At 46.7% G+C, this 22433-nt stretch overlaps 1 protein-coding gene and 1 long non-coding RNA gene across 6 annotated transcripts; one reads left to right on the forward strand and one right to left on the reverse strand.

The window, feature by feature from the left end:
• The first annotated feature begins 15 nt into the window (after nt 1–15).
• Nucleotides 16–8602, forward strand: LOC141551564 (uncharacterized). Its single transcript, XR_012484909.1, has 2 exons — nt 16–1158; nt 7047–8602. It is a non-coding gene; the product is annotated as an uncharacterized LOC141551564 (long non-coding RNA).
• Nucleotides 8603–10469: 1867 nt separating this feature from the next.
• Nucleotides 10470–22207, reverse strand: LOC141547764 (uncharacterized). 5 transcript variants are annotated; one of them, XM_074278794.1, is made up of 5 exons: nt 21745–21895; nt 21148–21199; nt 20537–20663; nt 20209–20307; nt 10470–13795 (listed from the first exon to the last, which is right to left on the reverse strand). In XM_074278794.1, the coding sequence occupies exons 1-5, from the start codon at nt 21873–21875 to the stop codon at nt 11652–11654; spliced, it is 2553 nt and encodes an 850-aa protein (XP_074134895.1). In that variant the 5' UTR covers nt 21876–21895; the 3' UTR covers nt 10470–11651. The 5 variants fall into 5 exon arrangements, with proteins under 5 accessions (XP_074134895.1, XP_074133454.1, XP_074134813.1 ...); XM_074277353.1 differs by having other exon boundaries at nt 21148–21287; nt 21745–21842; XM_074278712.1 differs by lacking the exon at nt 21745–21895 and adding an exon at nt 21392–21571.
• Between the last annotated feature and the right edge of the window lie 226 nt (nt 22208–22433).

Genomic DNA, 22433 nt, shown 5'->3' on the forward strand with positions numbered 1-22433 from the left:
TGAATCTAGTAGACCTCTGATTTTTATAGAAAAGGGCCAACTATTTTGCACTGTAGAGCATTTGGATGAAGATCAGAACAGAGAAACAAGTGATTTTTTCCCTTGAAGCCTAAAGTAGAGCCCCTGGAACAAAGGAGAAAATAGACAAATCCAGGAAATGGATTCTAAATCTCACATAGGCATGATACTAGTGATTAACTTTGGTGAGCCAGACATCAACTGGGAGCCTCTACCAAAAGCAAGGAAGCCTGTAACTTCTTGATGTACTTGAGTCAACAAAACGGTCATTTTGTTCTTCAAAAAGCATCATTTTTATATCAAGAAGGAGAAATAGAGATGATAGGAACCTTGGGGGAAGTGACCGCTCCCTCCTGAACTTTGCTTGATCGGGAGCTGGGGGGACCTTGGTGGTCACGCACTCCCACCCCCGATTCACATGTAAAGTGAGGCGGGGATTGGGGAGGGGGACGTCCAGGCTGGGCGGCGTCTCCTGGCCAACCAGGGACCCCCAAGGGCGGAGAACAGCCGCCGGGGGCCCCGAGAGCGCAGACTGGTGGAGTGGGCCTGGCATTTGTGCAGCCCCCGCGGCGTTCCGGGCGGAGCAGAGCCTGGGGGCTCCTTGGGCGGGAGATCTCCGGCAGAGCCCATCTGGGCTTGGCCCGGACCCCTAACATTCTCCCTTTGAAGTTGGCGGAGGCAGCAGTCCGAGGTCGCTGCTGCGCCGCTGGAAAGGGTTAAGATCCCAACGCTCTCCGCGGACGGAGTCTTAGAATAAACCTATCGGGAGATCGGCGAGCGAGCAATACAAACGTTGAGCCCTCGCCCCCCACGACTCGGGACCAAGCCTTTGGCAACGAGGACCCTGGGGTGGGCCCCCAGAAAAGAAAGCGAAACCTCCGAGCGACGGAGGCCCCTCCTCCGGGAGCGGCGGCTTCGGGACGTACTCGGGAACACGGTTACAGAACGGGGGAGGAGGGGGAGGGAGCGCGGCCGCCGTCTCCCCCTCAGGGCCCATTAGACAGGAGTCTCCCCTCCACACGAGTCGTCCCCCAAACGCTGCCTGGAGACCCCGAGCCGCTGGTTCTCCGCGCAGCCCTCGGGGTCCCGGGGGAGTCGTCCCGGCCCTGCCCTCGGAAGCCAGGACCGCTAGTGCTCGAGGTACGAATTGGAAAGGGGCCTGAGCGGCCCGAACGCAGCTGACTGCGGGACCGGGGGGCGCAGGGGCGAAGCTTCGGGAACTGCGTGGCCACGGGCGTGAGCGGGCGGAGATTCCCGCAGATACACCTGGTCCTCGGCGCCTTAGTTAGGAGGCCCATTTTACAGTCGAACAGACTGAGGCAGGCAGGGTTCTGTGACTTGTCCGGTCCCACAGGAAGTGTCTGCCCCGGCCCAGCGCCCCGCGTCCCGGTGTGGAGGGGCGGCTCCGGTGGGAAGGGCGATTACACAGAAGAGAGACTGACCAGGGCCCAGAGGCAGAACCAGGAGCAGTGGGGGAGGCGGGGAGGGGGGCCTCAGAATGACGCCGAACCCCACAGCCAGCTGTCAGTCTCTCCCGGGGGACAGCAGTTCTGTCCGTCCTAAGGGCCCCACGCCTACTCCCCTTAATTATTAGTGCAAGATTCTGTTCTCAAACGTCCGGGAACAAGACCCCGCGTGTGGAAGAGGCGATTTGTGGTGGGGTTCTCTGAGCTACCCTGATCACTGGCTCGTTCAGCTCCGCAAGGCAGCGGGCCCCAGTGGTGAGAGCACTCCCGGGGAAGGGTGGTCCCCGAGCTGGGCTCGCAAGGGGGCTAGGGACCCCAAGAGGAAGAGCCTCGGAGGCTGCAAACAGGGCTGGAAGCAGGTGGTCAGTGCCTTCGTGCCAAATGTGGCTGCAGCATCCACAAGGGGGAACCGAGAAGGCAAAGGAAGTTAGGACATCTTGTCCATTATTTATCTGTTGTCCTTTGACGTCATCTCTTTTTTTTTTTTTTTAAACAATAGCTCTTTATTTTCAACATACATGCAAAAATAATTTTGCTCCAAATTTTCCTCCCTCCTCCCCCCCACTCCCCCAGACAGCAATTCACCATATGTTAAACATATGCAATTCTATACATATTTCCACAATTATCATATTGCACAAAAAATCAGATCAAAAAAGGAAAAAATGAGAAAAAAAACAAGCAAACAACGACAAAAAGAGTGACAAGGCTAAGTTGTAGTCCACAGTCCCCACAGCCCTTTTCCTGGGTGTAGATTCCTCCACCACAAGACCCTTGCAGTGACTGCCTTTTGGTACCTCCCAGGTAGGTGAAAGTAAAAGTGGAGTCTGAGAATCTGCGAAAACAAAACCAAGACCACTGGAACTGGCCCGAATCACCTGCTGTTGAAAAGAGCCAAGTCCATCACAGCTGACCATCACGGAATCTTATTGTTGCTGGGCCCATCAGCTCCTGCAAAGTCTCTCCAGGCCTTTCTGAAATTATCCTGCCCATCATTCTTTTTTTTTTTTTTTTTTTTTTTTTCCCCTGAGGCTGGGGTTCAGTGACTTGCCCAGGGTCACACAGCCAGGAAGGGTTAAGTGTCTGAGACCAGATTTGAACTCGGGTCCTCCTGAATTCAGGGCTGGTGCTCTCTCCACTGCGCCCCCTAGCGGCCCCCCTCGATCATTTCTTATAGAACAATAATACTCTGTAATTCATTTACTACAACTTATTTTGACAATCGTTAAATGCTTTGAGTGTTAGCCCCATTCTCACCTAACTGATGCTAATCGGTCCTTATTTCTAGGCCTCTTAGAGCCTCTGGTAAATGTAATATCAATGTTTCGAGGTCCCCAGAATCCTCTGGCTGCTACCTCATGGGGAAGAGCACGGGAGAGTTTTGGCGAACAAGCTTAGACTTTATTCACGTGGTTCACATCTACTCTCTGAGTATCTTGGTACTTGCTCCTCCAGGCCAAGCTCTAGATAGTGAGAGAGAGAGAGAGAGAGTTCTTCCTGCCCAGAGCTTCTGTGGGGTCTATGAGGTCCCAGGTACAAGCCAATCGATGATGAAGGTTACATCCTGAACTTGACTGAGATTTCAGTGAGACTGTAGGTTCCCGCCACGGCTGGAGGTCCCTCCCACGAAGGAAGTCCCCAAGTACTCAACTCCAATCACATCCGGGGACCTCGGAGACCATTGGCCCACTTACATCTCAATTGCCCTTGCCTGACCTTTCCAGGACCCTTACATTTGAGGAATCACTTTTTAAATTCTCAGCACAATAAAACTTACCTTACAAAGTAAAAAATAGGTATCTGAAAGTGTAAGAATTATGACAAGAACTAGGAGATGACTGGGACTTTATATTATACATAATATTGATAGAATCAAATTTATTTTGTAACTGCTTGAATTTTTAAAAATGAAATTTATCGGGGCAGCTAGGGGGCGCAGTGGATAGAGAAGCAGTTCTGAAGTCAGGAGGACCTGAGTTCAAAGCTACCTCAGCCACCTAACACTCCCTAGCTGTGTGACCCTGGCAAATGACTTAACCCCCCAATTGCCTTGCAAAAAAACAAAACCCAAACAAACCCAAAAAACCCTTGTCTTTAAGTATATATGTATAATTTATATGTACTACATATAGTGTGTGTATGCATATATATGTGACCATGACCTTTCTCATAGTGGATGTACTGTTGAAATATGTCACCCTTTATAAATCACATAGCCAGGGCCATTGATGTCTGTCTCAGTCTAGGAGACAGCTGGGGGGGGGGGAAGGGGGCTGACACCAAAAGAGAGAAAGCTTGTGGGAAAGAGATCTCAGCGGGGCCTTGGAGCTAATTAAGGAACTAGGTAGTTTCTGCCCCTTTATGGGGCAGCATCGCCAGGCATTCCAGGTGCTTTGGGGCCTGATGGGAGGGCTGTGAGGAGAGGCAGAGAGCACCTGAGAGGGGACGCTCTCGCCCTGTGACAGAGAGCAGGGTGTTCTTCCCTGGGATTGCTGCTCAGGGAGTAGCCTAAAGCCTAGCTACCAAGGGAGGAAGAATACTTTCTAAGCCCATTACACACAACTTACCTGAAGACCCGTACACTTGGGGGTTCTTAACAGCAACATTTTGCAATCATCAACTATGACAGACTTAGCTCTTCTCAGCAATATAATGATCTAAGACAGTTCCAAAAGACTAGGGACAGAAAATGTTATCACATCCAGCAAAGTCTGAAGGTAGCTCAAAGTGCACTATTTTTGCTTTTCCCCCTTTTCTTTCTCATGATTTTCCCTTTTGTTTTGACTCTTCTTTCACGGTATGACAAATTTGGAAATATGTTTAACATGATTATATATATATATCCTATGTCAGATTGCTTGCTGTCTTGCCGAAGAAGGGAGAATTTGGAACTCAAAATCTTACAGAAATAAATATCAAAAACGAGCTTTACATATAACTGAGAAAAATAAAATGCTTGAGCTGCTCCCACTGCGGTTTCTCTGCCAATCTCTGGCTTTGACTTGTGGCAAGAAGCGAGCAAGGAAACCTTTTCTTAAGGAGGAGGAGATGAGATTCCGTCCTCCTCGTCTCCACCCAGTTGGGCTGGTCCCCGTAGTCACACTTGAGGCCAGGAAGCCTCAAGCCTCCACTTGTGGCGTGTGTGAGCTCCTTTTTTCCGACCAGCAAACAGAAATGAACCGTCTTTGAAGGCTTTCCATAGCTAAGCCTTAGGAAGGGCAAGAATGGTTCCAGGGAACCCCAGGGATTGGAGACCGGGAGCACCCTGTGCAGGACATGGTGGATGAGGGAGAATGGGGAATTTCTCTCTCCTTCACTCCCTTCTTCGGCCACTGCCCAACATCTGGTTGTCCAGGAGATTCTCCTGGGCAGCTACTCAAAGGTTTGCTTGTTCACTGTTGTTTAAGCCAGAGGGAGGAAAGGAGAAACACACACTGTAGTCACTCAGGGTAAAGAGGTCCTGAGGAACTTGGTCCTGCTGGCAGAGAGCCGAGGAACGGGGCTAAATTACTCCGTGAGGCAAGCAGGAAGGGAACTGATGGGAATGGGTTCCCCCTCTATTATGGGTACCCCCACCTTGCTATATCCAGTCAGAAATCCAAGCTACATCCCCCCCCCAGGCTAAGCTGCCCCTATCAGTCTGGCCATCCTTGCTGACCCCCTTCTGGGTTACCTGCCAGGGTGGCGGGCTGCCCTGTGGTCTCTTTCTCCTCTTCCCTCTTATGCTTCAGGGGGTCTCTCCTCTCACCTCACCTCTTTTTTATATCAGCCACTAAAAGAGAGACTCTCGAAATAAGAATAAAGCAAAAAGGGATGTATTGTCATCTCAAGAGAAAGGGCAACTTTCTCTTACTGGAGAATTCTAATTTACCCAAAGATTAAATATGGACCTCAGTACTTAAATGCTAATGAAAAGGAGTGGGGGAGACAGGAGGGAAATGTTTGTTTATCTAAGACAATTGAACCCCTGCGGCTTTTAGCTCCAGCTCCACTTGTTATAGAAAAGTCTCAAGTCACAATTAGGGGACATTGGTGGAGACCCCATTTTTATGAGAGCTCTTCCCTCAGTTTGTTCCATTCAATGCCTCCTCCTTATTTATTAACCTTGGAGGACCCCTCACTCCCTGTTTGTTACATTTTCTCAGCCATCTTGTTCTCAGTCTCCAATCCCTCCAGGTCTGGTTTATCTCTTTCCTCTCCCGAGTCCATCCTCATCAGGAACCAAAGAAGCTGTTTTCTGTTTGATTCTTTGGTCCCACCCTCTAACGGTCCGAGTCTAACTGGACTTCCTCTCCAGACTGCTCAATCTTTCCTCCGAGGAAATCCCACTCATGTCCTTTAGGTGAAAGACACAGCAAAGGAGTCAGGAGTGATAGAAATCATAGCTACCCTCAAACAGAATGACGCAGAACAGGAATCGAATTTATTAGGTAAAGCAGGGGTAGTAATGACCTCAGACAAAGTTGAAGTTAAAATAGATTTAATCAAAAGAGAAAAAAATAGGGAGACTATGCTTTGTCAGACATATTAATGTTGTTACAAACTATTTAAAATAACTAGATGATATAAGGTTGGAATGTTGCTGTGAGGTAGAAAATGAGCTGGGGGGGACGTGGACTTGAGAAGGATGTCAGCCACCCTCAGAGAAACAGAAAACTGAAGTGTAGACATAGATGCATGTGAAGGTGCATTGGGTATATATGTATGTGATTGCAGATATCTACTAATTAAGGTGTATGTGTATATACCCCCCACCACTCTGTAGCATGCTGTAATAGGGTTCATTGCTGGGGCCATGTCCCTGACCCCTCTGGATGGTAGTGATTAGTAATAAGTTCTCAGAAATAAAACTTTCCAATTCCCCCTAAGGACTGCTTTGCTGATATCCCCAAGGCACTAGCAAGTTCTCATTTTTGTCATCTTTAATGAAATCACCCACCATTTTTATGATTCATTCTTCGACATACTGAATCTTTAGGATTAAATCAAGTAATTACTTGTCAATTTTTAATACGTTTACAAAGTCCTTAATTTAATAGTATTTTTAATGACACTGGGGTCAGTAAAGAATGGGTGTGTTTCTGCTTTTTTTTTTTTTTTGCATTTATTTTTAAGTTTTTTTTATGTCAAAAGACATGAAGGGAAATAGGGAAAGGAACATACTTTTATTAAATACCTACTTTGTGCCAAGAACTGACGTAAGCATTTTCCAAATATTATCTCATTAGATTCTCATAACTCCATGAAGTAGATGCTTTTATCCTGATTTTACAGTTGAGGAATCTGAGGTTGAGAAAGGTTAAATGACTTGTCCAGAGTTAGAGTTAGGGCGTATCTGAATCCAGATTTAAATTCACGTCTTCCTGACATTAGGCTCAGAACTCTACCCATTCCACCACCAAGCTGCTGATTATCAATAACATTCTACAATTCAATAATGGAATTTAAAAAAATCAAATATACAACATTATTAAATTGTTTATTCTAAATTTGGTAACCAAGACAACAAACTTGTCAAAATACAAAGGAAAATATCATAATTTATTCTTTCCATTTTTGCAGGTTTTAAAAAAAATGCATGTGCCGAACTGAAGCAGACCACAGTGACAAGTCTTCTCTTTGCCCCATATCCCCTTCTGCATGCTTTGTCTTTCACGACATTGCTGCTGTCGTCATCCACAGTTCCTGTAATGTTCTGTTTTCTCTAAATTGGGATCGTTCTCTGGGAGCAGGTTTCTTGGGGAGCTTCTGGAGGCAGCCTTAGTTTCGGTTCAGTTCCAATAATCCCAAAATGCAGCCAGGAGGTAAAGTCCAGATCCTTTATTGTCACCTTCAAAATCCTGAATCTTTTTCTATGCCCAGTTAGCTTTAATTGAGGCTTATCTCTGTTCTTGGCTCCCAAGAGCTCATGTTTCCAGCCAGCACAAACATCAGAGTGGGAATGAATCAGACTCCGCCTCGGAGAGTGGCGTTTACAGTGGGCTTGTGGAAGCTCCCAGAAGTCAGTCCTGGCTGTGAATCTCCCGAAGTCCTCTCCTCCAAAGTCCCCTGAAGTTCTCCAGGGAAGGCCTCTCCTTGACTGAATCCTGACTCGGAATCCCCTCCCACAGTGTGGGCTTTTACATGCTCTCTAAAGGTGTGAGTCTAGTGTGTAGACCAATGAGTGAACTCCTTTAAAGGTGTGAACTAAGTACAGAAGTACCTTGTAAGAATCCTAACCGTTGCCATCAGCGTTTCCTATCTTGGTTCCCGGTGCATGGTAAGACTTTCCACATTTCTTGGTGCCCTTCATAAATATGCTTGCTTGCAGCTCACCTCCACAGGAGACAATCAGCTTTGCCATTCCCTAGGCTTTGGTGCCAAGTACCTTCTAGGGTTCCAGGAACGTTTTGGCCCAGAAAGGTCCTCTATCGCCCCAGTAATAACCTCAGAGTTGTTAGGTACCACCAGGCCCATCAGAAGCCAGCCTTTGATCATCTGGTAGCAAATGTTGCCATATTACTTTTTGGAAATTCGCCGATTTGGACCTCTATCAGCCACGTACCAGAGTGGTTCTGCACAACTGCCAGCACTTCCTCATCGTTAATAAAGTCTGGTCACCAAGTGGATAGAAATGGCACCCCACATCCCAAGGGACTTAAATCTGCCTTGTTACAAGTCTCTGGGTGGCTACTGGACATTCTGGCTGCTTCTTCCAAGAATTGTCTGTCCATATCTTCTGCCCCGTGTAGAGACTTCTACCTGTTGCCTACACAATTTGGATGACATTTTTATCAGACACAGGCAGAGGAAGAAACAACTCTGAGCACCCTCTGCAGACCTCTACATATCTGTTGGGGAGCAGGCACCTTTATACCCAGGTAACAGTGACCCCACCTGCTCAGGGACTGAGAGACAAGGCAAGAGGCCTTTGAGGGGACAGCCAAATGAAAACCTCCTAAATTCATGGTGGGAGATTTGGAGGAGGGTATCCCCCACCTGCTTCTGGGGGCTCACCAACAATTTAATGACATGGTTAAATCTGTGTGTCTGATACAAACAGGGATTTCTGACCCCAACTTCCAATGTTCCTGAAAGTTTCCCACGATAAATTCATGAGTAAACATGTGAATGTCCATGAAGGATCCAGAGTGAAATTCTTCCTCTAAATAATAAATTAATCCATCCACAAGGGGAGGGAAAGGTACTTTTTACTTATAGTGGTGGGAAGAGGTGTCTCAAAAAACAGAGTAGTAATACTAGATTCAGCCCCAGAGATACAACGTTCAAATATTGGCTGCAATGGCACCTCACTGGGATGTGGGCCCAAGGAGGGCACCCTCAAGGTCTCCCAAAGAACTTTAGAACCATTTGTTGGACACAGGTGACCAGCACGGCAGGCCCTCATCCCAGAAGGGGCCACACTCTAAAAGCCAAGCTCAGGAGTGCAGGTTCCCCCTCAAAACGCTCACACGGACTGTGAGCCCTGTGTGCCGAGCTCTTATTGGTCAGCTGGTCAGGCATGCCATAATTGGCTCTAACAGTGATGTCATTTGGTCCTTAACCAAGAGCAGCCACCAGCCAACAAGAACTTCAGCCTGCACAGGCCTGAGAAGCACTTCTGGAGTGTGCGCAGGGGCAGCCAAGGTAAGAGCCGACCCCCCCCCCTTGCTGCCCAACTGAAGACCAAGGGATCCTTGGGGTCTTTCCATGGGCAACCTGAACTCCAGCCCCAGGCAGGACCTTCCATTCATAGGGTGAGAGATGAAGACCGTTATTACATGTATGAAGTGCTTGGGTCTTGCCAAACACTCAACATCACCTCTCAGATTCTCAGACAGCCCAGGTGAGCAGGTAAGGGAGCTGGAGCTCACAAAGGGTCTGAGTGTCTCATCAGCTTCTCCACGGCCGTCCACCTGTCCACCTTGGAGCACTAGGGAATGGAAGGCTGGACAGAAGGGATGCTGATGAGATCTTCCTAACTGTAGCCCATCAAACACAATGAAGGGAAAGGCAAATATGGGAAGTGAACAAGCTGAATAAGAATGCAGCATCTGAAAAAAAGAATTTATGCTTCTGGACCATGGCCTAAAATTCAGGAAGGAGCCCTCGGCCAGAGACACCCTGCTGGCACCCTGCAGATGTAATCCAAAGGGCTTTAAATGAACAGGAACTGTGTATACCTAACAAAGAGAACAGCTACAACCTAAGAATTAGGCATTTAGCAAACACTTGCCAGCTAACACAGGGGGAAAACTGCACAAATTCAAATATGACAAAAATCTAGGACAGGAATAAAAAAAGACCTCAAAAGTAGTCAAGAATGGGCAAGGGTAAAGCAGAATCCTGAAAGAAGTAGGCAAATCTAATTTTAGAGGCATCCCTGAGGATTGAAAGGATGAATATGGCCCTGGAAGGCAAATCCTATCCCCAAGGTACAGGACAGGTAAAAGGAAGGGGTGGAAAATGAACTTTTGGTTAGATGAAAAGAAACAGAAACAGAAGGAATACAACTCTCAGAGTATGCTACAGAACTGAAAGTGGGTACAAACATCGTTCTTTTTAAGTTTGGAAGTGAAGAGAAAAACAGAACAAAGGGGAGATAACTAGATGGGATAAAAAAAATTGTTTAAGTATTACAGAGAGCAGAACATGTGAGTAGGCAGCTGAGAAAAATGGTTTAAATTGAATATGAAGTATTGAAGGAGAGGATAAGATTACCAGAGTGATATCTTAAAGTAGACAGTAGGAGATAGAACTGAAAAAAAAATTAACTTTAAATAAGTAAAGAAACTTTTTCTGTGAGACAAGAGGTGAACAGATGCTGCTGTTAAAAATTTTAACAAAACATATTATAATACTATCATTTTCTCTGACTTATAAACTTAGTAATACAAACAACAGTACAATTAAGCAGACTATATGACTGCTAAGACTCAAATAAATTTCAAAGCATGAAATGACAATCTTTTAATTACTCCCCTGCAAGTCTATTAAGACTCTCCATTTATTTTTTTTTCTCATACTACTGTAAACACATTATAATGGCTCTTCTGGTCACTAGTTTCTGATTTCTCCTTTATTTCACAAAGACCTTTCAAGATTTTATCATTTTCCTCAAGGTTGTTTCTCTCAACCATTTTCAAATATTCCATTAAATTAATGGAATTTAAGAGAATGAGTATAACCTATCTCTTATAGTTGGCCACTTAAGTTTCTTCCATTAATTTTTTTATTACAAATAATACTGATATGAAAAGTTTTGAACAAAGATTTTGTTTTTGATAATAGCTTAGAAGTATATTTCCCAAAAAGGAATGAAAGTGATAGAAAAAGTTAGCACCTAAAAACTTGATTTGACGTGAGCTGGAGTTGCTACTCTAGGAGTATAACATCTGGAAAGTTCTGATCAGGTTCAGGGACGGAAATGAAATTGGGGAATCCCTGTGACCTGTCTGGTGATTGTAGGTGAGGATAACAAGGAATCCTATTAGCTTAGGAGAAAAGAGACTGCAGGAGAACAACACAGGAATACTCTCTGCAGAACCCCAGGCACTATTTACACCAGGAAGTAAGGGATTTATAAAAAGAATGGGAAGAAGGGGTGATTTGGGCACATTAGACCTCAGGTTGACAAAAACTGCTTAGATTCTATTTTCTTAGACTCATGTCATCCCATTTACTTATGGAGATATGGGAAGGAGATGCCTAGGGTGATGAGAGAAAACAGCTTGAAATAATCACTGAAGGGAATTAATATTTATCTGCTTCATCTATGCCAAAGGTTCTTAAACTGAAGTCCATGAACTTATTAAAAAAAACTCATAACTGTATCCCAATATAACTCATTTCCTTTGTAATCCCATGTTTTATGCATTTTAAAGGCAGAGTTCTAAGAATCCACAGACTTTCAGTAAACTGCCAAAGTGGTCCAGGACACAAAAAAGTGAAGAACCTCTGATCTACAGGGTTTTCCTTTCATTTGAATCCTTTAATATTCAGTAAAGGATTGTAGCTCTGGCTGAAATCCTTTTCACATTCATTCTATACATAAGCTTCTCTCCAGTAAGAATTAACCTGATGATCAATGACAAATTATCATGGAAGATCTTTGCTTATTTATCAGGCTCTTTTCTCCCATATGAACTAATACTGAGTGAGGTATTTACTCTGGAGGCAAATTTTCCCTCAGTCATTACATTCAAAAAGTTTCTCTTCAGTTTGGATTCTCCACTGTTGAGTAGGGTGTGAACTACGATGAAAAGGCTCCTTGAGTTCAAAAGGCTTCTCTCCTACATGAATACCCTGATGTTCATTAAGTCCTGTGCTCCATTTAAAGGGTTTCCCACATTCATAAGGTCTCTCCCCAGTATGAATTGTCTGATGTTGAGTAAGCTGTGAGCTCTGGGGGAAGGACTTCCCACATTCATTACATTCATAAGATTTCTTTCCAGTGTGAATCAACTGATGTCGGGTAAGGTGTGATCTATGGCGGAAAGCCTTGCCACATTCATTACATTCATAAGGTTTATCTCCAGTATGAAGTCTCTGATGTTCCATAAGTCCTTTGCTCAGGCGGAAGGCCTTGCCACATTCATTACATTTATAAGGTTTCTCTCCAGTGTGAATTGTCTGATGCACAGCAAGTTGTGTCCCCAAGCGGAAGGCCTTTCCACATTCACTACATTCATAAGGTTTCTCCCCAGTATGAATTCTCTTATGACGAGTCAACTGTGAGCTCTGGGGAAAGGCCTTTCCACATTTATTACATTCATAAGGTTTTTCCCCAGTATGAATTATCTGATGCTGAGTCAGTTGTGAGCTCTGGCAGAAGACCTTTCCACATTCATTACACTTGTAAGGTTTCCCTCCAGCGTGAATTATCTGATGTTGAGTCAGCTGTGAGCTCTGGGGGAAAGACTTTCCACATTCATTGCATTCATAAGGTTTCTTTCCTGTATGTATCATCTGATGTCGAGTAAGCTGTGAGCTATGGCGGAAGGCTTTCCCACATTCTCCACATTCGTAAGGTTTATCTCCAGTATGAAGTCTCTGATGCTCCATAAGACCTGTGCTCAAGCGGAAGGTCTTCCCACATTCGTTACATTTATAAGGCTTTTCTCCAGTATGAATTGTCTGATGTTGAGTGAGCTGTGAACTCTGTCGGAAGGCCTTCCCACATTCGTTACACTTGTAAGGTTTCTCTCCAGTATGAATTGTCTGATGTACAGTAAGTTCTGTGCTTCGCGCAAAGGCTTTCCCACACTCATTACACTCATAAGGTTTCTCTCCAGTGTGAATTCTATGATGCCGAATGAGCTGCGAGCTATCGCGGAAGGCCTTCCCACATTCGTTACACTTATAAGGCTTTTCTCCCGTATGAATCGTCTGATGTTGAGTAAGTCCTTTCCTTTGGCGGAAGGCCTTTCCACATTCATTACATTCATAAGGTTTATCTCCCGTATGAATTGTCTGATGTCGACTGAGTCCCGTTCTCTGGCGAAAGGCTTTCCCACATTCGTGACACTCATAAGGTTTTTCTCCCGTGTGAATTCTCTGATGCTGAGTAAGCCCTGTTCTCTGGCAGAAGGCCTTCCCACATTCATGACATTCGTAAGGTTTCTCTCCTGTGTGAATTCTCTGATGGCGAGTAAGCTTTGAGCTCTGGGGAAAGGCCTTCCCACATTCATTACATTCATATGGTTTCTCTCCAGTATGGATTCTTTGATGCTCAATAAGTCTTGTGCTCAGGCGGAAGGCCTTTCCACACTCACTACATTCATAGGGTTTCTCTCCAGTATGGATTCTCTGATGTAGAATAAGATGAGTGCTCTGTCGGAAGACTTTTCCACAATCATTACATATATAAGTTTTCTTTTCTCCAGCAGACATTCGATGATTTTCAATAAGATCTGAATTATAACTAAAAGACTTAACACATTCCTTAAATTTGGAAAGTATTTTCTTTGAGGAGACTCTACTACATTTTCTTAGGTCCGAATACAGTCTGAAGCTTTTCCTATGTGTACCACATTTATCAGGATTCTTGCCTATGGATACTCGCTGCTGTGGGAAAAGGACTGGTCCTAGACTAAAGCTTTTGCTATATTTATTATACTCATGGCCTCTCACCTTACTGGGAGGCTTGATCTTCACTTGTTTAGCACATGTTTCTTCGTTGTTCTGCTGCTTTTCTAACCTGGAATCCCATTCCCAAGCTTCTAATTTGGAAGCACAGGAACCATTCTTTTTGAGCCTTTCCCCAGATGACTCTTCCATAGTGAGGATCAGCTTTGGGGCCAACTCCTTGATTTCATGCCTTGTCTCCCAATCTGAAAGAAATAAAAGCTATAAATAGCTATTCTCTGCTATTTTTCCCCTCAATTACACAAAAAAGCAACTTTAACCATTTGTTTTTTAAAATTTTGAATTCCAAATTCCCTCCCTCCCTCCCATGCCTCTCTTAGAGAAAACAAGACATTTTCTACAAATTATATATATGTAGTCATGTACAATATATCTCCATATTACTCTGCTGTTTTTTAGATATTTTGTATATTCCACTGAAGAAAAAAATTCTAAAATATAAAATGAAACCATAATTATGCTTTATAGTGGTTATGACAGCATTTCACAAATCTTAAAATATGATGTTACATAACAACTCTAAGTACAATGTATATCCACCTATAAGTGGTTGTGCATTAGTTACATGTTACAAATGAAAAGACTGAAAACCATTCTGATACAGTGGCTTTCCCAAAGAGTCAATGGCAATACACTGAAAGCTCATTTGCTTCTTCTATGATTATAAAAGATAATGGTTGGAAACAACAGAAAAGCTGCTTTCAGGCTAACATAGAAAATGAACGCAAAGCAATGATTTTGCTTTTGATATTTCTAGAAGAAATAAATGCTTATTTAAAAAATTACAACTTAAATTTTTTGCTTTTGGGATCAGTGATTTAGTTTTGGAGTAAGTTTGTCAAGGACTGGGTTGGTTTAGGGCTTTTTACTTTTTTTTTTTTTTTTTTTTTTTTTCCTCCTCAGGGGATGATAAAAGATGAACTCCAGCAACAGTAAGATACACCTGTGGGTTCCATTTTGGATAAAATTTTGGTAGCATGGTACTAGGGGATGTTTGCAATTATGGGAATGACTAAACAACATTTAATTGAATTATATGACATCTGACATAAATCTGCAGGAGATTTAACTGGTGATTTGTGCTGGCTCCAATTCAACTCTTCTCATTATTGCCAACTGAAAAAATTAAGGCTGGCAAGTACATTTTTGCCGTTATCTTTTTTTTTTTTTTTAATTGTTCTTACTGAAAAATCTCTGTTATGTGCTTTGTTCAGTTAGTGTTTGCAGATTCTATAACGCTGATTTTTTTTTTTTTTAAAGAAAATGCAGCCAGCCAGAAAAACTGGTAAAAAAGCTACATAGAATTTAGAATGTTGAAAAAGATAAAGTCTCATTATTTTAAGCAGCTGCTTCAATAAGCAAAACTAAATTGTACTTTATGCTTTCAGTGGGAGATTAAGTTAAAAAGTGAAAAACCTGCAAGATACTTTCTCCCCTGTCACCTTATCTTTGTCCACATTGAAAATATGGAAATAAAGTCAAGTAATTGTGTAGAACTGCTAAAAACATACACATCTTAGTAGATGTTAAAGATTTAAAGATTAAGAAGATTGGAGATTAATCCTTAAGGAGTCTGGAGACTAATCATTTTCTCTAAGCAACATATGCTGAACTAAGTTAATGAGTTTTGGGGTACCATTCTAAAATTTAAGGAAAAATAAAAATTTTATTCATAAAAGTTTTAATGGTGGGGCAGCTAGGTGGTGCAGTGGATAGAGCACCAGCACTTAATTCAGGAGGACCAGAGTTCAAATCTGGTCTCAGACACTTGACACTTCCTATCTGTGTGACCCTGGGCAAGTCACTTAACCCCAGCCTCAGAAAAAGGGAAAAAAAAAAAAAAAAAAAAGGAGTAGTTTTAATGGTAAATGGTAAAAATGGTAAATAATACGCCCTACCCTTTTTCACCTGAAAGACTAATGATGTTATTGTTTTGGTGTAATGAAGGAAGGCAGCTAGTTTGAAAGCAAACCCAGAATGAAAGGGAAAAAATAAAATTAGTTGGCAGTTTAATATACTTGAATTTAATACTTCCTTGACCATGAAAAAAGATTCTTTAAGTCAGAGACATTCTGAGCCCTGCAACCCAGCTCAGAGACCCTTTTACTCTGACCCTATTAACCCCTCTCATCTCAGATCAGACACCCAATTAAATGTGCCAGAAAAAAATACTGGAAAAATACAGAGAAACCTCAGTTACATTCTGTCTCAGAAATTTACTAGTTCTGTGATTTTAAATTGCCTCTGTTTGCCTCATATAAAATGCTTATAAGAAGGAAAACACTAATCATATACCATCTCCCAGGGTTGTTATGAGGACTGAATGATAACTGTGAAGGGCTTAACACAATGCCTGGCAGTTGGTAAGCACTAAATGTTATTTTGATTATTCTTATTTCTTCAATTGAATGCAATTACTCCATACTTGAAACCTCTAAGATGTTTTGTTTTGTTTTTTTTTAGGCTGGGGTTAAGTGACTTGCCCAGGGTCACACAGCTAGGAAGTGTCCTGTCTAAGACCAGATTTGAACTCAGGTCCTGCTGAATTCAAGGCTGGTGCTCTATCCACTGCGCCACCTAGCGGCCCCTTAAGAAGGGTTTTAGATGTTATTTGTATAAAATACCAAAGGAAATAAAACTCATGGTTTTTATATGGGATTGATTTGGAAATGCATTCAGTTGAATTGATGCCCTCTAATTAGAATAAGCTTTGTTTTAAATACATGATATTGTGCATGTTTGTCTCTAAGTTCTCTTTTATTATGAACTTGAGAGATCATTGTATCAGAAATGCTGTTAGACAAATAACTTTACCTATTAGATTGTGAATTGAGCTGTTAAAAGAATGATTAAAAAAAGATAATTTGAAAACATATTTAGTGGGGTATATTTTGTTTTAAAGCAGATAATCAACTTACTATAATAGTTTTTGTTTGAAAAATTTTGGCTATCCCTTATGAAATTATGAAAACGTACAGTGTGGTTTAAAGATGTAAGTTCAATACATTCATATGGATCAACTATCAGGAATTTGCAATGTCTGAAACTCCAAAATGTAGTAGTTTTCATTTGTAAGTAAAAGATAAATGAAATGCTAATTGTTAGAGAACTTGAAAAAATAACATTCTAGCTCTAAGCTGTGATTAATGACACTTGGCTGTTTGAGGTAAGATCTTCTGGGATTATAATTTACCATTGTTTTGTTTTACAAACATGGTTGTCTGAATTATTAGAGTCAACAGCAGAAAATGACACATGGGTGTCTGTCCTTAGAAAATGTTTTGAGGACAACCCTGGCAAGACCTAAGGTGAAATTCTCTGGATTCAGTTTCTTCATTGTGAGAATATTTGTCAGAATATTCTGCCCTGTTTTCAGAGGTAAGAGGCAGCAAGCAGGCCATGCCCTAGGCTTGGTATAGCAACAACCCTTTCTGCTCTGGATGATCTTGCTCTTGGACAAAATGAGGGATTTAGGTCCCCTTATTTGGCGCCAATTCATCACATGCTCACAATCAGAACTCTTCACCAATGATAAATAACACGCTCATGTTTCCATCACAGAATTCTGGTCCTGTGCCTCCAAAAGTGGTCACAATCTCCGAGATTTGAGACAGACTTTCCATGGCACGGTCCCAAGGAGGACTAACCCTAAATGCCAGCCATGACCACTCTGAAGACCTAAGAGTGACTGTTGTGGGCCAACCCCTTTCATAAGCTCAGTGTCAGCAGCACGAAGCCCTTCTTGTGAGGGGGAGGCTTCCACTTGCAAACATCCTTCTTCCTCACTCCACACATGAATTAAACCTGTCTATAGCCTGACCCTCCAGTCTCTAGCCTGCTCTGTTTTGGCTCCAACCTCCCCACAGGTTAGAGGCTGATCTCGGTCCAGGGGATACCTCTCTGAATCGGAAATTTTCCGCTTGGTTAATCCCATGATTTTGGTGCTCAGTGACTACATGATTGGCTGTCAGATAAGACTCGAGCCTGGAATCAAATAGAGCTAAGAAAGTTTTTTGGGGTTTCTTTTTCCTGTTATGATATATGTCAAGTTAGCCTGTGCTCTTGAGGGGACAAGTCTTGATACTGTTTTAAGTCTGTCCTTTTTCTTTCCAAACAAATTTCTGTAATCAGGGTGAGTGAGCAACAGAAATTTTTTAAATGAAATTATTTTCCCAATTTTTAAGTTTTTGTCTGATGACTAAAAAAAGAGTTCATTTTTACAATTTAGACCCTCATGAATTATTTTAGACTTTTTATATCAAATACAAAGTTTCGGTTTAGATAGTTTAGGTAAAGATAAAAACAGCAAATGGTATATAAACACTGAAATTCTCTGAAGTTTCAGGATAGGAGAACCAAATTTAAGAGACTATTACATTGGCTCAAATTTTATTCACAGATTTTAACCTAAGAACTTCTACAAATGATTTGGAACTAGAGATGCAGAGGGCTTTTGATACCTGTCCTGATAATAAATAAAGCCGATTAGAAAAAGGCCAAGAGATTTCAGGGACCAGCTGATGACATGGGACATAAAACGGGCTGATTAAATGGATTTGGGGAGTGGGTCACTAGGACACAATGTTAGTTAATACTGATGGTGATCGTTATTGTATTGCTTTGGTTTATGTTGAGTTTTCTTGGTTTCCTTGGATTCCATGTGAGTCTCCCTTCTCCAAAATGGTTCATCCTGACCCTTCTAAGTAGTTCTATCTGTAAGCTGACTTCTGGACCTGTGATGATGAATTCATGGAAAACCTTATAGATTTGCTTAGACAGAACTGATTCACGGGGGAAATTCAACAGGGGGAAGATCGAGGGAGTTGAGAGGATTAGGGCAGCAAGTGGTTAGCTGAATTGTGGGAACTTCATCCTATGAGTAATGGAGCTAGCTCTTTCTATTCAATTATGAGTTTAGATCCAAGTTGAATTTAGATCCGTCTTGTAAGAAAAGTTTAAAGATTATGGGAATTGGGAAAAAAAAAACTTTACGGCACTGTTTGCCTCCAGCCCTGCGTGGCAAGGACACACTCGCCTGCTGGAGCTAACTCAGAGTTTGGGGGGGTCTGGAGAAAAGTGGGGGACAGAAGAGGGGTTAGCCAAACTGAAGGGACAGAGCCGCAGGGCTGACCTCGGGTGAACGCCCATGAAGCCTGGGCAAGTCTACCAGCACCGCGCCCCCTGAATTGTCAGAGAGATTTTGGAGATGATCTGCAGGATTAGATGTTGGACCCTGCCACAGCTCCACTGGGCCAGCCTCACAAAGTGGTCACTGGCAGGTGTCCGGGCTGGGCCATGGGGCCCGGGAGGTGCCCCGCGAGGAGGGCTGCCCTAAAGAAGGCGCTGTGCCCACAGACTCTCTGGGCCTGACCTGGGCAGCCTCCCGAGCCGGACACGCTGTTCTCGGATGCAGCAGCAGGATGACCCTTTGAGCCTCGTTCAGCACGAAGGCAAAAAGAGTGGAGCAACCCTTCACTAAAACCTCGCATCACTCTGACCAGAAATCCTGCTCCATCCAAAGACGGCACCAAGTTTTCTCACAATTGCGTCTTAGCTGAAAACTGGCCCAACCTGATCAGTTGGCCATTCTCCGGGCTCCTCCTTCCGGATCAGGGGAACCGCACCCCTCCCAACGTGGAAGGGCCCCAAGCTCTCCCCAGTTAGAAATCACTACCACCCAATGCTGCCCGGACTCTTTGACGTACAACCTCTCCCCCCCCTGCACTGGGAGACATCTGGCCCCAGGCCGATTAATAGCTACATCCGCTCAGACCTCTCCCCTGAGCTCTTTTCTGGAATTAAGAAAATGCACACAGGGATAGCGTCCCCACCTTCGCTATGGCCCGGCCAGGACGCATCGCCAGCGTGCCGTCCGCGACAGCGAGAGCTTAGAATGCGAGCCCAAATATCAGAGGGCTGGGAAGCGGCAGGCACAGAGAGGGAGCCCCCGAGACCTGCTGGGGGGGGGGGGTGGGCGCTTCCGGGCCGAGTGTGAGCAAAGGACCAAAGGGATGTGGGCCCAGGGGCACCGGGGCAAAGGAGCTGAAAGGAGAAGCGACCCAGGGCCGGTGGCAGAAGTCGTGGCTGGACGGCCCCCCTTCAATGCCCTCATTTAACCACAGCCCCTGGGGAGCTGCGGGAACTGCAGGACGTGCGCCAAGGGGCAGAGGGCCCGACGGGACCCACCCGCTCACTGGGATGGAGCAGCTTCCGAACTGAGAAAGGGACTGAGTGGGTAAGGCAGGGGAGGCTGCAGAGGCTTGTTCCCAGGGGGGGGGGAGGTGCCCCCCGGGGTCTGCCCCCGGAGAAGCACTGGAGGAGACCCCGGGGTCTGCCCCCCCAGAGAAGCACTGGAGAAGCCCCCAGGGGGTCTGCCCTCCCCAGAGAAGCACTGGAGAAGCCCCCAGGGGGTCTGCCCTCCCCAGAGAAGCACTGGAGAAGCCCCCAGGGGGTCTGCCCCCCCCAGAGAAGCACTGGAGAAGCCCCCAGGGGGTCTGCCCTCCCCAGAGAAGCACTGGAGGAGCCCCCGGGGTCTGGCCCCCCAAAGAAGCACTGGAGGAGCCCCCGGGGTCTGCCCCCCCCAGAGAAGCACACTCACCTGCGCAGCCGCCGCCGCCGGGGCCGCCTCCCTCGGGCCTCCACGGTGCTTCCCCTCGCTCCAGCTGAGAGATCACAGCCGGCTTGGAGGCGCTGAGTCCTGCTCATTGGAAACAGGAAAAGTTGGGGATGGGAGCCAGAGCCTGATGCAGTCCCAGCCCTGCCCCTTTTGGAAACCGGGGACAGGGTGCGGGAGCACCACCTAGCGGCCACTCGGGGAGCCGGGCTGCAGAAGCATTCATGGGGCCCACGTGGGACGTTTATCGAGACTGGCTCGAGGTCCTGGCTGACCCTCCCCCCCCCCAGGCCCCGGCAGCCAGTGTCCTCACCCAGGCACGCCAGGTTGCGGTAGTTCTCCAGCATCACCTCCCGGTAGAGCTCCTTCTGGGCGGGGCCCAGCTGCCCCCACTCCTCCGGGGTGAAGGTCACGGCCACGTCCCCGAAGGTCACGGACTCCTACAACAGCAAGGGGCTCATCCGGGGATCGGCCCTGGCCTCCGGGGCAGCTGGGGAGAGCCGCTCAGTGCTGGGGTCTGAGCCCCGGAGGCAAGTCCCGCCCCTTTCATGGCACCGACACCCGGGGACCCCCAGGACTGCAGCCCTCGTGGGGACCCCCATTCTGCTCCCCGGAACAGGGATCTGGGGAGGCTCCCCAAAGGAGCAGGGGGAGGCGAGGCATCCCCCCTTCCCCAAAGAGCCGGTGTCGGGCTCACCCCACTTCTTGCCCCCGCTTAGACCGAGGGTGGGAGTCCCGGCGCCCCCAACGTGCAGGTCCTGGACCGCCCGGCAGGGGCCGCCCCCCTCCCCGATCACCCCCACACGGCGCGGCGGACAGACCCCACCCCCTCCACCTCCCGGGGGCTCCAACACCCCGGAAATGCTCCCCCAGACCAAGCGCCACCGGGGCCTGCCCGTCCGGGCTCCCGCCTCTCCAACTCACCTGGGGGGGCCAGGCTGTCAGGGGCACGGGGGCCATCCCGCGGCTGCCGCCTCTGGGGGAGGAGAGGGAAGCTGGAGCCGCGAGGCCAGGGACCCCCGCTGGGATGGGACACTTTCCTCCCCGCCCCCCAAGGCCGTAACCTAAACAAACGGGAGGGGGAGCCTTAATCAATTACACCGGAGGATGTCCCGCCCGCACAAGCCCGGCACGTGTGGGGGCACGACCCGCAGAAAGGAAGGCATACGGGCATTCGCGGGGCCAGCGGAGACCGCCCCTCCGAGCCGCAGACCGGGACCCCACGGGGCAGGAAGGGGCTGCCAACCCGGGAGTTCGGGAGCGGGGCGGGGTGAGGGGCAGGACAGAGGAGGGCCCTCCTGAGGGTGGAGCAGCGGAGCCTCTCCTCCGCTCAGAGGCCACGCCCCTCCCAGAAAAACCAATAGATGCCTCGGTTCCTGAAAGGGGGCGGGACCACAAGGAGCTAGGAGGCGGACTGCGCACGCTCGACTCGCCCCTCCCCTCAGAACCCACCCCCGGCTTCTTAAGAGGTGCTTTCCGTTCCCCGGGTGCAGGCCGTCCCAGCCCTCGGCCGCCACTCACCCCGGCTCGAGACGCGACCCCGACCCCTGCAGAAACTGCGGTCTGGGCAGACCCGCGGCGGGCGGAACACTTGAGAACGCAAAACAAGCGGAAGCGGAAACGACGCAAATGGCGCGACTTCGACTTCCCATTCCGGTATTTATAGGTCCCGTCTCCATAGCAACCGGGGCGAGGTCGCGAAAGGCATGCTGGGCACTGTAGTCCCCGCGTCGAAGACCTACCGCCCCCCTTCCCGGCAGATGAAACTGAGTCACCGGGCCGGCAAGCCCCGGGTCTCCAGGGCCGGGTCAGGGCCCTCCCCGGGTCCTGCCCTGGGAACAGGGCCGCATCCCCAGCTCCAAGCAGCGAGCACGGAGGGCCCTTCAGCTGCGCCTGGGATCCCCAGCCCGTCTTCAGTACTTTGCCCATCTCCAGTTCCTCTCCATTTCACCTCATCTCCTCGCTCTCTCTCGACCACGCGCGATCTCCGCTCGGCCCTGCCCCCACCCTGGGGCAGACCCGGCTCCTCCTCCCCGGCGGGGCCCCCCCGCAGCCCGTCCTTCATTCAGCCGCTGAGGTGCTCCCGCAGCCCGTCCCCCGCCTCCGTGGCCTCGCACCCTGGTTCCATCCCTGTATTTAGACTGCATAAAGGAGAGAAAAGTACATTTTCTTGTAACTTAGATGTTTCCTTTGCGAATGTGCGCGCGAGG

This window comes from Sminthopsis crassicaudata, chromosome 1, assembly GCF_048593235.1.
Source record: "Sminthopsis crassicaudata isolate SCR6 chromosome 1, ASM4859323v1, whole genome shotgun sequence".
Classification (NCBI taxonomy): domain Eukaryota; kingdom Metazoa; phylum Chordata; class Mammalia; order Dasyuromorphia; family Dasyuridae; genus Sminthopsis; species Sminthopsis crassicaudata.

What these genes read in the sequence shown, in the direction of transcription:
- LOC141547764 (XM_074276696.1), bottom strand. Translation starts at nt 22,152, where the DNA reads ATGGGCAAAGTACTGAAGACGGGCTGGGGATCCCAGGCGCAGCTGAAG. An exon ending in GGGTCGCGTCTCGAGCCGGG is followed by an intron (nt 20,664 to 21,744) that starts GTGAGTGGCGGC and finishes TTGCTGTTGTAG; the next exon opens with GAGTCCGTGACCTTCGGGGA. An exon ending in CCGCAACCTGGCGTGCCTGG is followed by an intron (nt 20,308 to 20,536) that starts GTGAGGACACTG and finishes TCCAATGAGCAG; the next exon opens with GACTCAGCGCCTCCAAGCCG.